This window comes from Anoplopoma fimbria, chromosome 8, assembly GCF_027596085.1.
Source record: "Anoplopoma fimbria isolate UVic2021 breed Golden Eagle Sablefish chromosome 8, Afim_UVic_2022, whole genome shotgun sequence".
Taxonomy (NCBI): domain Eukaryota; kingdom Metazoa; phylum Chordata; class Actinopteri; order Perciformes; family Anoplopomatidae; genus Anoplopoma; species Anoplopoma fimbria.
The window spans coordinates 20,607,457-20,625,384 of record NC_072456.1 but is presented as its reverse complement, the minus strand read 5'-3'; the positions used below and the strand labels follow the sequence as shown (position 1 = coordinate 20,625,384).

At 40.4% G+C, this 17,928-nt stretch overlaps 1 protein-coding gene across 2 annotated transcripts; it reads left to right on the top strand.

The window, feature by feature from the left end:
* The first annotated feature begins 1,080 nt into the window (after window positions 1-1,080).
* Window positions 1,081-16,848, top strand: shc2 (SHC (Src homology 2 domain containing) transforming protein 2). Of its 2 annotated transcripts, XM_054602671.1 has the most exons (14): window positions 1,081-1,232; window positions 3,292-3,552; window positions 7,025-7,095; window positions 9,505-9,565; window positions 9,800-9,919; window positions 10,947-11,000; window positions 11,199-11,250; window positions 11,653-11,779; window positions 13,325-13,505; window positions 14,003-14,096; window positions 15,032-15,211; window positions 15,308-15,621; window positions 15,725-15,876; window positions 16,565-16,848. In XM_054602671.1, the coding sequence occupies exons 2-13, from the start codon at window positions 3,409-3,411 to the stop codon at window positions 15,851-15,853; spliced, it is 1,527 nt and encodes a 508-aa protein (XP_054458646.1). In that variant the 5' UTR covers window positions 1,081-1,232; window positions 3,292-3,408; the 3' UTR covers window positions 15,854-15,876; window positions 16,565-16,848. The 2 variants fall into 2 exon arrangements, with proteins under 2 accessions (XP_054458646.1, XP_054458645.1); XM_054602670.1 differs by lacking the exon at window positions 1,081-1,232 and having other exon boundaries at window positions 2,794-3,552.
* Window positions 16,849-17,928: the final 1,080 nt, after the last annotated feature.

The following is a 17,928-nucleotide window of genomic DNA, read 5'->3' as shown; positions in this document are numbered from 1 at the left end:
TTTTTTCTTTTCTACTTGAACTTAAATTTGTTGCATTCTTGGATGGAGCAGATCATTATAAACTATGTATCCTTACCACTGGCTCTCATGTTTGTAATGTATTCAGTTATACTTTTGTCAGGTAGACAATATTTGTATCTTTAAGGGTACCAATTTAGATCCAGTCCCTTGATATTTTCCAAACTTGATTTTTATCATTTGCTATAAACATAGATCACTCTCTAATTCATATGTGACAAAAACCTATTTCCACTGACTTATTTGTTTTCATTTTTTATATTGCAGTAAATACTGTTGTGGCACCATAATAAGCTATACACAAAGGAGAGCATCAGTGATCTATTATATTTTCTCATTACGTAAATAGATTTCTTTAAAATCTATTTACGTAAATAGATAGATAACCTTTCCCAGTTAATGTTTTGTAAGTACATGAAAAATAAACTGTCTCTTTAAATTTTAACCAAACAAAGAAGTTTGAGGAGTCAGTTGGAAGTAAGTAACCTGTGTTGTTGTTCTTAGTTGTAATCACTGTTGTCAAGGTAATGGCTGCTAATGAGTGGTGGTGTATTCACAGCGTGGTTTGTTCCACTTGTATATGCAAACTACCAAAGTCCGGAATCACATATGTTTACTCTTCACAAACAGAAAATGATAGTTTAGTTGACTGATTTAAAACTGTAGTGTGACATCAGCTGAAAGTGAGTCATATATTGTTATTTATGGCATTTAAACCTAATACAATCTTCAAGGGGTTGCTCTTGCATCTATTTATTTAAAGCACGTTTATTCAGTTTGGTTTAAAGTAATATTTACTTTATATCTGTTTTACCTTTGAGTAGAGTATGTTGCCAGATCGGTTATTTGTTTGTTTTTATTACAGAAAAGGTGACAGGACATATAGAGGAGACCAGCTTCTTGTGCATCTGTAGACATTCATTGGATCCATCTGGTTTATCAGTAACTTTTCATACTCTGTAGAAAACAAACAGGAGGTGATTGGCTGTTGGGGAGAAGGTGGGATGGCAGCGGTAGCCGTGTCATAGAGTTTCTGATGGTGGTTTGTTTGTCTCAGTGGGTTTCTCAGTGTGTGGTTTGTTCTAATGAGGTTTCCTGATTAGTGGATTGAAATTATTCTCTTATTCAACCATAGCTGCAGCTCATTTGTGCTGTTTGAAGAATTGCTTTTTCTCTGATAAAAGTCGTTGGGGGTTCACTGGGCTTATAAATAGGTAAGTTTCCTGATGCCTTTCTAAATAACTTTAAGTTTACAAATGTTTTTTAAACATATTTCGATCAGTGTAGTTTGTCTGTTTACTATATATAGGTTGTTTACTGTGTTGTCCTTTTTTTGTTCATTTTATTGGACAGACGATTATTGGAGTCAAAAAATGAATAACTGTCTTGATTAAAACAAGCAGTTGACAGGAACATAACGAACCGTTCCTTTTCTGTGGCCCCTTTTTCTGTGTAACAGGTGACCCTGACTTTTGGTTTATGTCACAACCAGTGTAGACATTGCTCCCACTGTGTTTGCATGATTTAAACAAACCCCCTAAAAAGTACAAGGGGAAGTCCTGCTTAGCCCACTTTGCAACCTTTATCTACCTCTGTGTACCATGAAAATAAAAATTGTGATTGAAAGAGTGAGTTAGGAAGTCAGAGTGGAAATGATTTGAATGGGAATGATCGATTGCTCCCTGTGGAGGCATAAAAGACACATACACAAAAATACACTCTAACTGATGAGATAAGACTCATGCAAGTACATTTACTCATTCACAATCCATATCATTAATATAATTAATATATCTATTTTGTATTTCAATAAAGCTCTATCATTACAGCTACTATAGTATATTGCAAATTTTGAGCTCTCTACTCATGAAAAACATTCCTAATCTGATTATGGCTGATGCTTACTTTATTGGAAATTAGCAAAATACATTATTGCCGAATATCATTGATAAAAAGATAAATTAAAAAACATCGATTGTAGGAACCAATACATGCTTGCTTATTGTTCGTATGTTTAGATTTTAGTTTAGTTTATTGTATTGTTAAAGTCAATATTTATCACCTACATAGAAAGAAAAGAAAGTGGATTTTCCGAGTACCGAGTTTATTCATAATCTTAATATCGTTGCATTTTGCTGTTGTCTCAATTTATAAAGTGACAGCATTGTTCAATTGTAAAGGTTTGAAATACTGCTGCGTATCAAGCCTAAAGTGTAATATATACTGACACAGGTAATCCATTTGCAGAATCTCTCTTACAGTGTATAGAAAGAATAGCTGCTCTGTAGATTGTGTGTGTGTGTGTGTGTGTGTGTGTGTGTGTGTGAGGTTGAGGTTGACTGCGGTTCAGGCAGATGTGTTTTAGCTAATACAGTCTGAGAGCAGCTGGGCAGGGCAGGGCTAATAGACCCAATGACATCATCCAGAGAGAGAGAGAGGCAGAGGGAGTCTGGGAGAGAGAGAGAGAGAGAGGGAGACTGGGAGCATACGAGCGAGCCTCCCTACGGCAGTGAAAGGAGGCAGGCCGGCTCAGACAGAGAGGAGTGTGGCACGAGAGCGGGACAGAGTGTGTGCGTGTGTGTGTGTGTGTGTGTGTGAACGGGAGAGGACCAGACAGCGTTCACTTGACAAGGATATAGGACTCCACCTGGAAGATATTCTCTCTAGTTTCCCCCCCTTCTTCCATTACACCTCTCCCCCTCCCCTTCCCCCTTTCCCCTAACCCCCCATCCTCTGGCAGGTATCCTCCCCCCACCCCCCCCTCAGCCTCTGCTCCAGGCGGCTCCTCCGGGCATGCTCCTTAAGCCAAAGTATGGCCGCTTTCGCAACGAGTCTGTGACCTCCTCCGACGACCTGATGCAGAGCTTAGCCATGAGCGGCAAAGTTGTGGCCACACCGGTGGTCTCCTCCTCCGCCACCAGCCTTCCTCTGCCTCCCCTGCCTCCTCTGCCATCTCTGGACCACACCGCCAGATCCTCCTCCTCCTCCTCCGGGGCTGCAGCCCTGGCCGACTCCCCTTCCCTGGACGGGGAGCAGGATGCCACCACCACCTTCTGCATGCTCATCCCCAGGATGCCCCAGTGGAAGTTCTCCAACTCCCTGCTCAGCCGGAGCCCCTCCAGCTCTAGCAAGGACTCAGGGAAGGCGGCTCCTTCCCAGACCCCCGTCTCACACAGGCACAGTGCTGCTGCCTCGGCCAGCGGCCCCGTGGCCAGCCTCGCGGCGGTGCTTAACTCATGTGACCCTGTGTGTGTCACCCCCTGTTCCTTGCAGGCCTTTCGGGGGCAGCGAGCGGTTGCGGCGGCCAATACGGCCAATCAGGGGGGCCATGTATTCGGGGCCACGGAGGCCATAGCGAACCCTGGGGGTTCCAGCAACTCCAGGTCAGGGATGAGCCGCAGGACAAGGGTGGAAGGCATGTGGCTGGGGGGAGAGGACTTCACCCAGAAGGGGAACTTCATCAACAAACCCTCTCAAGGCTGGCTGCACCCTGACAAGAAGATCGTAGGATCAGGGGCCTCTTATATTGTCAGGGTGAGTCAGTGTGCACCTGTTTTTTGTTTTTTTTAAATGCATGCTGTATAAACATTGTAAATGTACACCTGTTTAACATCCACTTAATTCAGGATTTGTTTATCAAGTAAAATAACTTTTCTTCCTCTGGTGCTCACATATTAACTGCTCACAGGAATCAGTGAACTAGGAAATATTAACGGCCCCATGTAAAGGTTTCTCTATATGGGTGGGAAACAAAAGGACAGCACAGTGCCAGGCAGTTTGTTATGCAGCTCATGTGGCGAAGGGGTTGGGGAATACATAATCCAGATAGATGGCTTGGTGTGACTGCGACAGGATAGCACACAGGCGTCAGGGTGGAGAAAGATAAACAGTTAAAGTGATGTGCACAGACTGTAGCAAGGATCCTTATTTTAACGCAGTGTTTGCCAAAGGACGTATGCATCATATGGTTTATTAAAAAAAAATAACCATATGTATTTAAAGTGCATGTAACCTATGTGTGATTGTTAGCTCCACCTGTAAGCTTGTGGGAGTGGTGTTCTTAAGACACCTTAAGATTGAATCCACACAATGTGAGTTACAATATTTGAGTGAAGTCTTTATTGTAGTTAATATCACTAGACTATGCTTGAACGACGTTTTTAAATCACACACACACACACACACTTATGTTTTTATTTAAAGCAAGATCATGCATAAAGAAATGGCCGTCTGGTTGTCCCACCAGAGATATGTGGATGATTGTAAAAAAACAAAAACAAGGAGATATCTTTACCAGTACTTGTGATTTGTGTTTATAAAGGGTTGCCATCCCGAGCAGACTGCTTGACGTCAATGTCAACGATCTCCCCTTAGTGATCCCCTGCGCCCGTTCACCTCCGCCCCTCTTGCACTGCTCCATCCCCTCTCCTCTAAACTAATGACATGGCTCTTGATTATCCCAGTCTGGGGCTCGAGCAAGCCCTCTAATGCCATTATACAGGCACCATTCATTCCTATATTTAATTACATTTAATCACAGTCATTTGCATCATGTGATGTGGATCAGGACGGTTGCGGGTCGGGATGGGAGGGGTGCGGTGATGAGCTCTCATCACCATGCAGAGCTTTCCTGGATTCATAACAAGTGCTGTTCCAATGTTTGATTGATATCTCGGTTTATTTTTTTCAGACCTAGCTTTTTGTCGTGCGCTTATTGCTGTGCGCTGCAGTGATTTTAAACGACCCGTGTAAGCTAACGTTTGAGATGCATTTCACAGCAGAACTATACGCGCAGTTCAGTGGTAAATCTATGCAGGGAGGAGCACTTGCTGCATGTATTAGTGTCAGTGTGACAGTAGGTTTCTGCTGCCCTGTGCCATTTTTATTCCACAGAGCTACCTCTCTCTCTCTCTCCCTCTATGTTTCAGTGCCTCTTTCTCTCTCTCTCTCTCACTCCCACACAGTCCCTCCTCTGCTTGGAAAGACACAAATATGTTTTGTATATCAATGGGTTTCCTCCTTTGCACTTTCTCTTTGTCCATGTCAGGGTCTGTGTCTGGCCTGCATCTGCCATCTTTGACAGCCAGGACACTGCAGCGAGGGAGCAACAAGCATCAAACAAAGCACTGCAGCTGCCAAAGCAGCTATCATTAAGAGAGCAACATAAAAACCAGACTGCTATCATGCCACGCTGTTCCCTCAAAGTCTGGTGCACAGTATTTACCAGTCATATTATAAATATCTCTATCTTTGTCTAATGTTTTGTTGCTGCACCAGAAAGGTCCTTCCGTGTTGCAGCGGGTACATTTTGTGGTCAGATGCTATCAGTGCACACAAGTATGACAGAAGGAACTTTGTTGTCCAGGACATGAAAAATTTACTTTGGCAACATGAATTATAAACAAGACAGGATTGCATGAACTGAACATAAAAATAACTCAAATCATTCATCTTCTACACTATCCAGATTCTGTTTGGTAACATCCTGCTGTCCTCAGTATCTGTCCATTATCTGCCCATCCATCGTAACACGACATACATGCTTCTTGATATTGCCTTGCCTTTAGCGGTTAAATGAGAAGTTATTACATAATTATTTGGGACATTAAGACATTTTCTACATTAATGAACTATCAAACGACAGCCACACGAAGTCACGAAGTTTACCACAGGCATGCCAGTGTGATTACATTTCCGAGGAATGTCTCTTGGACTGTCAGTGTCCCTGCAGTGCTGGTAATAGTGTGCCGGAGACTGGGTCCAAAGGAAGGGACTGCTGATAAGGTTATAGAAGAGGGGATGCGTTTCATCAGCAGATGAGTGTGTGACAATGGAGGCATTGGCCGAAAGAGGGAAAGAAAAAAGAGAGACAATTTTCCTGATGGAAGACTTCCCCTCGTCTCCAAATCTGGTTAGGAAGCTCATTAAGCTCTCTGGCTCAAAGGTTGCTCTCTCTCTCTCTCTCTCTCTCTCTCTCTCTCTCTCTCTCTCTCTCTCTCTCTCTCTCTCTCTCTCTCTCTCTGTTTGTTAGCATGGCTGCCTTGTGGTCTGTCTGCTGTCTGTCACAGTCACTAACAATCCTGGAAACTGCACTAAATATGGCATCGACTGAGTCAAAGTGCTGTGGGAGAGGCTGTAAATTATGTAGCACCAAATTAGTTTCACAAAGAGTTTATAAATCACACAAGCTAACATACTGCTGGAGAGTTTTACGTCACAAAAGTCTGTATGCGATTTGAGACGAGAGCTTGTATGAGAAGTCTTTTCAAAACAGGCGAAACACAGTCACTGATTCTGCCTTTAACATTCAGTGGTAACACCAACAGTGTCTTTTAATTTAGATGTTAATTTATTGGTTTGTCTTAATCAAGGCTGTGATGTGTTTTTATTAAATTGTAGACATATTTTAAAACTGAAATCGAAAAATGAATCGCACATTTTACTCCCGCCTTCGTCTTTTCCATGTAAACCTCCCAGATATTCAAATGAGTACAAGACATGCTCACATGGATGGATTCGATACACAAACACACTCACACCCTCAGCATCCCCCCAGAGGCCTAAGAAGCTGCAGTTTGTCCAGCTCTTAGTGCTGCTAATCTAGTCAAGGTGCTATTAGCACCCCAACCTGACAGCCATTAGGAAGCTGCTCAGCTGGCTGCTACGCACTGGAGTACACTTTAATGGCCTTATATGTGGGTTTGAGTTAGATTATGATGCATTGTGGGAAATAGCCATGTTTACCAATCAAGGATTACATATTGTATGCTGCATATTTTTAAAAGATGATTAATGTCTGTTTTGACACATTTTACTCCAATGCAACATTTGCTCTACATAGTTGATATATTTTAAACATATAGATGCTTATTTATTATGTAAATTCTCAGAAATCCGTTGACCTTAGTAGTTTCCCATAGTGACTTTTAAGTTTAAGCATTTATTTTCAAAATTCACACATTATTATTATTTACCAAACTCGTTTTCTGTCTGTTTCTTTTTGCAGTACATGGGCTGCATTGAAGTTTTGAAGTCAATGCGCTCCCTGGACTTCAACACGCGGACTCAGGTGACAAGGTATGCTGGTAACCATCTACATTAATAGTGATGAGTCAGGAGAATCTGATCCAATATGTATAGGATTAACTGAAGTATCAGCCACTATGATATCAAATTGCAACAGGCGGAGTGTGTCAGTTTGTGGCTGTTATTATAGAGTTATTATATAAGAGTAATTGTGGTTTGATTATAATTGAGTTATTATGTCCATGCTGTTAAATGGTAATAAATAGGGTAACAACTAGAGCTTTTTGGTTTAAAACAGCTAACTTTGTAGAAATGTAGAGAATCTTTTGAAGTTAATTTTACCAAACCCTGCTTAATCATATGCCATGGAAATGAAATGCTTATGCAAGTATAAACAATGTAAAATAAAACTAAAGTCACAAGGTTGTGTACAATGGCAGCCAAACAATGTTGTGTGTCTCAGTTAATGTATATGTGCCAAGTGACGATACATACGTGTCCCTAGAAAACTATACCTCAGGGCCTCAGTATGTCTGTGTCGTGTTGTTATGCCCGACATGTGATGTTATTGTTATAAAAGCAGGGCTCTTTGCAATCCTCGGCCTCATGGGAGAAATACGCTCTCTGTCTCTCGCCCTCCTCTCTCTCTCTCTCTCTCTCTCTCTCTCTCTCTCTCTCTCCTCCATTATCGATCGGCAGTAATCGGAGCCCACCGTGCATCCAGGGCTTAAGTGCATGGGGGGGGGGAGGCTGCAGAGGATGGAGTGATAGAGATTGGAGATCTATTATTGATGATGTTTACTAATGACGGTGGAAAGCTGCAGTGGTCCCCATGAACTCACCCTGATGGATAATGTCGGCGGTTGTAACTTCTTAAAGAGGAGGAGGAGAGTTGTAAAGAGCATAACAGTAGAAAAGGGAGAAACCAAAACTAGCATAAAATGAGTAAGCCAGGTTTTGTAGTAGTGTGGCTGATTGAACGACGTCATTTTATTCATTATAGTTTAGTGCATTGATGACACATATGTTTTATTTTTGTATCCTTGTGGTTGTTAACTATAGAGTTGTGAACCTACTGCTGTCTTTTCCATTCAGCTGCATGGGAAAGACATTTTATGAATGGCAGCATTAAAACTGACTTACAAATTTCCCAGTGACGCTAACGGCATGAGGTCTCTCATTCCCTGGGGAACCCGGGACGGGCCATCTGTCCCATAAGGCCATAAATCAATGATTGATTGTCTTAATCAATCTTACAAACTTTTACGAGATATTTTACTCTATGTTAATGGTTGCTGTGTGCAATTCAAAAAGCAACATTTTAAAGTCTGAGCCTTTATTATGCGTCCACAAGTCCTTTTTGACTTTCACACAAGTTCATTTATTCCTGGAAAACCACAACAAAACATTCAGTGATTGTCAGTATTTAAAAAATGTACTTCAGCTCCTAGATTTGAAGAAGGCTCACTTTCCCAACAGTACTCTCTGTGTCACGGTGTTAAACAGCAACACCAGCGATAACGAGGCATGACTGCATTTTATTGCCGAGGCTGTGGGCAAAAACAACAACAACCCATCTCTCCTCCTCCTCCTCCTCCTCCTCCTCCTCCTCCTCCTCCTGCCTCTGCCCTCTCATCTGCATGAGTCATTCGAAACATTGTGGTGTTTTTCAAAAATCCCTGAGAAGACCTTTACTCGAGATGGGACCCGGGACGCTGCTTTTTAAATATTTACGAGCCACTTGATAGGGGCAGCTGGGTTCTTGACTGCCGTCCCCGCCGTCCCCTGGCAGAGAGAGAGATTGAGCTCTGCAGCCTTAAATTCCTCATTATGCCTCACTCCCGCCACCAGACACACAGGGGACAGGGACTTTAAACACCCATTAGGCCACCATTCCCTGGAGTTATTACAGCTTTACTGCAAAGTTGTAACAAACCTGCAGAGAGAATTCCACTGCTGAAATTAAATGTGAGTAACGATGCCCTAAAGACGCAGAAAAAGACATTTTATTTTGGCTCAAATTAAAGTGTTTCTTCTTCCCTAATCAGACAGGGAGTTTAACACGAGTTTGATAAACAATCTCTGTTGATGGTGGTCTTTAATCAGTGGTAAGAACTAGTTTAGTGCTCAGGAACAGACCTGCTGGAAACCTTTTCTTGACCTTTGAACTGTGATGGGTCTGTGACCTATGACCTTAGCCCGAGGGAGGGAACACAAAGCTTCTGTTCTTGTCTAATCCATCATTGTGACTCAGTAGATTAGTTTTGCCCTGAACACTGACTCAGCATTTAAATCGTTTAATACTCCTAATATTGCTTTAAATGGATTGTTAATATTTGGGTGCATAGTGAACAGAAACCCACATGATTGTTTCTTTAAGTGTCCTTGTAGCTTTTAGGTGAGTAGCCAGTGTGTCCCACTACAGTCTGACCTTTGACCTCTTTTCATTACCCTGATTAGGGAGGCCATCAACAGGCTGTGTGACATCGTGCCAGGCGGAAAGGGAGCGTGGAGGAAGAAGGTTAATAGAAATCTCTTACTTTGCATAAATTGTTAAATTGTTTTATCCCTGCGGGAGAACACAGGTTAGTGCAGTGGTTTAGTGAAACCTTAGACTGTCTATGAAAGTCACTTGCATGATGTCTGAATTGTCCTAATAAACATAAACAAGTACGGATGACATATCTGTTTTCTGAATAAAAATACAGTTTTGAATATGTGATTGTAATTTCTATTGTATTGTCTTTTTTTGTAGGCCCACAACAAAGCTCTCCACACCGTTATGGGGAAGAGTAACCTGAGATTTGCAGGCATGAGCATTGCAGTCAATATTTCCATAGATGGCCTTGGTCTGCTTATCCCTACAACAAGACAGGTATGATGCTAAAACCACCATAAACTCATCTGTGCACAGGTTGGACTGATGCATTTACCCCAAAAAACGGGGAGGGACACTTACTGTGAGGGTAAAAATATAACTAATAGATATCACTATGAAACTGCCCCAGTTGATTACGTACAATAAGACAATTCTTTTTTGTATCACAAGTTTTCAGAAATCTTGTTTAAATATGCAAACGAGGCATTTTGTTATTAAATATATGCAAATTTGCATACATTTCCAGAAAAGAAATCTGAACATTGGATAAAGCCAGGTTCATAATACTTGTTTCATTTTGTTGACAGACTAGAGTCAAAGTTTTCACAGAGAGAATTATGGATATCTTTATTATGAGAAAAAAGCCTTCAAAGATGTGTATTTTAAAATTCCATACATTTTACAAGACACTACAGGTTAATATTGTAAACATTTTAACCAACACAATTATTCTTTGTATAACAAGTTTTCTGAAATGTGTGTTTAAATTAAAAGCAAACTTTTGGGGAATTATAGTGAAATCTACACAAATAATCAAAGTGCAGTAAAATAAACACCTAAATGTGTATTTATTTCATATTCATATTATGGAAGCAAAATCAGTGCATTAAAAAGGATATGTTTGCCTGTCGTGTCTAGCCGTAATTAAATGTTATTGTCTACTACTTCTAAAAGAAGGTTCCCTTCCTGACCACAAATAAATTCAATTTTTTACATGTTATGAATTCCTTCAGTTATTCAATTTCAGTAATTCAACTTTGATCATCAGTTCAAGATCCCTTTTTCTCATTTAATATTAGTTGGGATGTTCATTATTAAAAAATGTATATGATGTTCAGAAGCATTAACTATTTGCTGAAAACCAAAATTTTGGAAAAAATAATCAGTGTGTAGTAACACTTAATTTCAGAAGTGTATCAGCAAACTACTTTGTATTCTGACATCTCTTATCTTCTGGCCCATTTGTCTTGTCTGTATCCACATTAATCAATGTGTCTCTGATTTATCCGCTTGTCTCTTTCAGGTGATAGCTCACCATCCAATGCAGTCCATCTCATTTGCCTCTGGAGGAGACACAGTGAGTTCAGCGTTTTCGCTCCCAGCTCTCCTTTACGTTGTTGTTGGAATGGACATTTTGGCAGACTGCACACATCTGACTGGATTCCATTTTACTGGTTTCCAATCTCATGACCCGTAGAATCAATGAGGGCTTTAATTCAGTTATATATGTCTAATTCATCTGGTCTAATTGGATTTATCCCCCTTTCTGTTGCAGGACACGCCTGATTATGTTGCTTATGTGGCCAAAGACCCAGTGAATCAGAGAGGTATGTCCTGAAAAGCCTCAGTTTCATAACCACATTCATACAGTAAGGGATTGTATTTAATCACGGTTTATTCAGAGGGAACTCACTTTTATATGTATTTTATGATGCCACAATTATATAGTAATAAATTTAAAAAGTGACAACATAGCATATAGACCATTTGTAAGTTATTCCTGATATGAAAGTATACTTTACTATAACATTGTCTACAGAAATTACTTATATTTATGAGCAAGGTATCACTTCATTAAAAAGAAGCAAAGAAAAAACTAAATTACCATATAGTGTTTTGGAAAGAAATGCTTAAACTTAAATATAAATTAAATAGTCTTTAATGGTGAGCTAGGATCTTACTCCTAAAAGTTTGAGGCAGTGATTATTATCTTGTTTTGTTTCCTTCAGCGTGTCACATCCTGGAGTGCTCAGACGGTTTAGCCCAGGGTGTCATCAGTACCATCGGACAAGCCTTCGAGCTGCAGTTCAAACAGTATCTACACAGTCCTCCCAAAACCATGGCGTCTATGGAGAGGTAACACAGACACAATCATGACTTCTATGAAATGATGAAAAAAGTGTTTATGTCACTGTACTCCAAGTCTGTGGAGTGGTGGCACGACAGTAAATCATTGGTTTCTAAAATAACAGGCACCATGGTGCTAAGAAATAACTGCATGTTGTAAATTCCTAAAGCAAAATAAAAAATACTATTCCACTACGAATCACTACATAACGGTTATAGCTTTAAAATTGTTGATACTTCAATGTCAAATCAAAAATCTAAAGTTATTATAGGAAGATTGACACCCACAGGAAGTGAAAGTGGAGGTTGGCACCATCAATCACACTTTCTTAAATAAATAATAATAAATACTGACCAGACGTCCTACATAAAAGAGCTTAGTCGCATTTTCCTCCACAAACACCTGATCTACTGTACAACTCTCACATTTCTCTGTTATTTATTACAAGCAGATAGTTTGTTCTTGTATTACCTCAAAGTCCGGCTCATAATATTGATCCATATAAATCCCTATCAGATTTATATGGATCACTTTCGGATGTGGAGAAGTCATCTAATCACACAGATTTGTATTACTATTAATATCACTATAAAAAGTAATAAAACTATAATAATTTAAACATCAATCCTTGTCCTTAATGGACCCCCTTTCTATCATTGAGTTTACTGACGACCCCTTACCAAGTGACATATTTCATATTATATTCCATGCACAACAATAACAGTACAGAACAATTGATCTGAACAGACTGTACAATTAACCCAAACAGTGAATGCAATAACTTTATTTGGATGAACTTTGGGCACATTATTTCCTGTTAGTATTGTGTTATAGATGAGTTCTTCTGTTATTTTAGGACATTTTAATACAATACTCTATTATCTATTTTTTTATTTGCTTTTATTTTCAACAATCGTACATACTTAATAGGTCCCTTTTTTGACCAATTCAGTTTTTTCCTCTCCCTGACGCTTGTCCATTGTCATATTAGCTCTTTAGTCGTTTTAACTGCATACTTTTATAATGCTGGAAGAGGCTGTTTAGCAGAGAGGGAAGGCTCTATGAATACAGCTTGTATTCAGGTTTTCACTGTTTCTTAGTTTATATCTTAAATAATAATCCAAACTTTAAAAAATATTTTTACTTTACAGAAATGAATGAAATGCTGAGATATAGGCCAACTGTATATTATTTTTAAAGTTGTCTTACACTCTGTAATATCAAAAAGTCAAGTTTTTCTTTCCTGTACCACATTTAAAAACAACTAGAGTTGACCAAAGTGTTGTACAAGTTAAAGTGAATAGGGAGTACTATATCATAAACAAAAAACAAAACAACAATAGATTGCAATTGAAAAATACAAGGTATAACCCTAATATATGCACAAATCTAAAACGGAAACAGAATAAAACCTTTAAGGCATTGCGTGAAGTTTTGGCGACACCTAGTCCGGGTCGGGGGCCTACAGTTTGGGAACCAGAGGTTTACATAATAAAAGCTCTGGTAATAATTGTGTGGTTATAATAATCAAACATATCTTTTCACTTCTTCAGGTCTACCAGAACCGAAGAGGTGATGTGGGGGGAGGATGAGGACTTCTCTGAACATGACTACTACAACAGCATCCCAGGGAAGGAGCCTCCTGTTGGGGGGCTGGTGGACTCTAGACTCAGGCCGAGCGGAGCTCTGCTGGGTCACATCCACACACAACCACAGAGCAAGACAGCAGCACAGGTGAATCTCCAGGCATGATTGTTTCTGGATGTAACCTTACCATCTAACATTATCAGATGTAATGAAAGCTCCATCTGGTCATTATCAAGGACTAACCTGTACCAGACTATGACAGCCGAGCTCTTTGATAGCTCCATCATAAACCGGTGACTGATATGTTTTTCTTGCTCCTTCCCCGTATTGTTTACATAGAATAAAACAGTTGGAGCATGAACATATCCTCCATAACTGTCTTCCTGATGGGCCTGCACCATAATTGCCAAAGATAGATGTGATTACATAAAAAGCTTCGACTCCTGCGTTGCCCACCGCGTGATATAAATCATAGCTCTTTTCCCTGCAGCTCGTTCAAACGATGGTGACATGCTGTAGCTAATGTTTCAAATAGAGTGCTTAAAAACTACATTATGTGCGGGACAAGAGATGAGAGAGTTGTCCGATTCAGGTTTAGAGCTACAAATGTATTAAGGATGTGTCCCTCTTGTGTTTGTTTGCAGATGGGCTCCCCAGCGAGGAGGGAGCAGGCATCTTATCCCCCTGGTCAGCTGTGCTATGAACTGCACTGGGACACTGAGACGACCAGCAGCTCAGGTGAGACACCCTGTGGCAGAAGACAGGTATAACACCTGGGACTAAATGTGTGATGACATTCTTATCTCTCTGAAAATGTTGAAACTTCGTGACCTCTCACCTACACGTCCGGTCATCACTGCACTTTGTGCCCTGAATGAAAGTTACCGAACACAGAGAGAAGCTCCGTGTTTGGTCCTTTCTCAATATCCCGCTGATAGAATTAGGATTCTTGGGATCATTAATCAGGAGGGCCTTCTTGAGAAAAATAACTTTGTTCAATGACTCGTGGTTCAATTTGTGTAATATGTTTGATTGGAGCGTCCTCAAGATTCCCTGAATTCAATTTAGGTCATGACGATAGTTAATCTTCCAATTGAGTTTTATTTACTACCACTTTATCTAACAAACTTTATTTTTTATATATATACACTCTTATTCAGGTTAGTGTAGTTCAAAGTATGAAAGTACTTAAAACTAAATGCAATAGTACTTGTCAACAGTCCAATAATAACAATATGAACATTTTAGTACAATACTAGAAAGACTTTTGACATAATGATAAAGTGGATAAGGTTCAGACAACTTAAGTGTAGAAATATGCAATAAACACAGCAGTTAACATTTGTTATTTAACATTAGTATTGTGAGAAGTCTCTTTCCTTTTTTGGTGTACGGGTGGCTGCCTTCTTATTGGTTGCTACATACAATTGTTCTATGATTATGACATCAACAATACACCTCCACTAAAGTACATTAAGCAACTGGTTTAATTTTCTTAATTGGAAATAATCTATTCATACAATGTGGTACCTGAGGAAGCTCAATATTGCGAGTTGTGATTATAACCACTAGAGGGAGCCCAAAAATTTGAAACAAAAATGTTTCACACATAAACATAACACACACACACATGCAGAATAAAAAAACGTATTGAGAGCCCCTTTGTTTCTCAGGTCTGACATCAGACGGTTACCTGTGTGCTGACGGCCAGCCACCAGGCAGCAGAGACTACGAGGAACATCAGTACGTTAACACCCAAAGTCTGGAAAACTTGGAATCACTTGTTCAGGGGCCCAATGGACACCGAGTGTCCAGGCCACCTGACAGTCCAAAAAAGGACCTCTTTGACATGAGTAAGTTCTTAAAGTTAGTGGGACACATTGTGACACATTTGGAAAATACTATAGATTGACCACATTTGTCTTTTTGAAACATTGTTGTTCCTTTAGGGCCCTTCGAGGACGCCTTGAAGCTCCACGAGGCCTGTGGGTCTTCCGCAGCCGGAGGGGGAGGTGTCCGGGTCCTGGAGGACCAGTGGCCCAGCCCTCCACGCCGCCGTGCCCCCGTGGCCCCAAACGAGGAGCAGCTCCGCAGGGAACCATGGTACCACAGCCGCATGAGCAGGCGGGACGCAGAGAAACTCCTTGTCCGAGACGGAGACTTCCTGGTCCGGGAGAGCACGACCAACCCAGGACAGTATGTGCTCACCGGCATGCACTGTGGGCTGCCCAAACACCTACTGCTAGTGGACCCAGAGGGAGTGGTAAGTCTAAAATTCATACTGTACATCCTTCTTGGAAGGCTTTTGCTTTATGTAGTAAACAAAATAACTTACATCCTCCCGTCTTTTGCTGTCCTCCCTACAGGTCCGAACCAAAGACATGTTATTTGAGAGCATAAGCCACCTTATCTCATACCACCTTAAGAACGAGCTGCCTATCGTAGCAGCAGAGAGTGAGCTCCACCTCAAACAGGTGGTCAGGAGGAAACAGTGAGCCACCTGGCCCTTCATGGGAAGGTAAGCATGCAGTTTACTACGTATAACCGAGATGACTTAAAGGATTTCACGATTGAAAATGAAGATATAGGCCCTTTTCCCAGCAGCCATTTTTGACATGTCATAGCAGCAAAACACAGCTGTAATTGATTAAATGAATTATGGCACCGTTCTATTTAGTGTGTCACAGGTGTTACAGTGAGCCGGCTTTCAGGATACAAGCACACTGGCCCATCTAAATGGAACAGGGCCATCATTTATCTTATTAATTACACCTTTGTTTACCCTGCAATGATATGTCAAAATGGCTGCTGTGAAAAGGGCCTACCAGTGGGTCAGTGCAGGAAATGATTTATATTAAGAAGAGCGCTACATGGTGGTTTAGTGGCTAGCACTTGTGATAGTCTGGGGATCTGTCAAGGGTGTTCACCACCTCTGCCCGATGTCAGCCGGGCTCGGCTACCAGCCCCCGCGACCCTGAATATTAAAATGAGTTTCAAAGATGGATGGGTGTTTAGAATAATTACATTGATATAAGTAGCATAAGAGATTGCTGGTTGTAGGGGTGAATAATTGGAATTTAAATACAATAAAGAAATAGACAGATGATCTAGTGTCAGGAATGTAACTCATTTATTTACAATCTGTGAATGAAGTTCAATCTGTGTCAAAAATAATCATCCTTATTTTTTTTTACTATATTCCACAGCGGAATTCTTGAGTTCCCATGCAAACACTACAGAAAATATGAACAAATATGGAAATAATTTATTCCGGATGGATATCTATGTGCAACAAAGGATGGCAGTGATGCTTTCTTTCCATGAACAATTCCTCTACGGAGACCGAGGCATCTGACATGTCCTTGTACTTTCTCTGCCTTTTGCCGACCAGGATCAACCAAACTATCCCTCACCTGTCATAAACTCCTCAGCATGCAGCTGTGAAGAATCCACCAAGTGAAATTGACTAATTTCATAGCTGGAAAAATTGTCAACCAATGTCCAAAATAAAAAGCGACGACTGTTTGAGGAGGAACTTCGGGGAAACCAAATAAGGATTTGATACAAAGTGAAGTCCTACAATGCCTGAACTAGTGAAGTGCTTCCACTGAACCATGGCTCCGTATCATGACCAGTCAGTCAGTCACAGCTCATTCACAGAACAAATAATGGACAGAACAAATAATCTGTTACAGACCACCGTTCCTCTGTAGTTCATTTCTGTGTAAATGCAAGAAATGGAAAATACTGTGAGACAATTGAAGAAATGTCTGTTTCACTCGAATGTAAAGACTTTTTATTGTTCCATTTTCTGCAGTACCTGACTCTGAGATGGCACAATGGAAAAACACTGAGCATGAGTCAGAGCTGGATTTATGAAAGAGCCACACATACTTCTGCCTTTTTCTTTGGTTTCTCCATGATAAACGTGGCACCCAGTAAAAAAATAAAAAAAAAAGTATAAATACTATCTTCATATAGACAGTCAAGTGGACATATAATACATTGTCTTGAAAGTTTTATCACATTTACCATAAATAGCAGTAATTTGTGTTTGTAAGGGCTGTTTTTTTTTTTTTAAAGACATGCTCGTTGTATAAGCCTGTGGACGTTATTGGTCAGATTTAAAATCAATATCACATCCTGGGTTTAAAGCTCAGTATATCCATGCCTGTATTTCCACAGCCCCTCCAACTTCAGTGCCTTATTAACGACAGAGACAGGCATTCGTGTCAGAGTGTATATAATGTGCATTTATGCTCCTAATGCAAAAACACTAGTTTTCTTGCCATGCCAATGAATGACTGAACAAACTTCAGGATGATCAAGCTCTTAGACTTGTGAACAGTCGTGTAAGCTGCTCTTGTTTTGGGCTAAATGTTTAATACTGTCTGATTGTCTCATGACTGCTGTCTCTGTTTGTGGCCCTCATAACGATCACATCATGGATTTCTTAGAAGAGAGCCATAGATGGCGCTCCTCTGCAGTGATTGATTTAAAAGAAAAGGGGATTTGGACTTGAAATTAAATCCTTTATTTGTCAGGGAAATGCACCATTTTATCAGTTGTC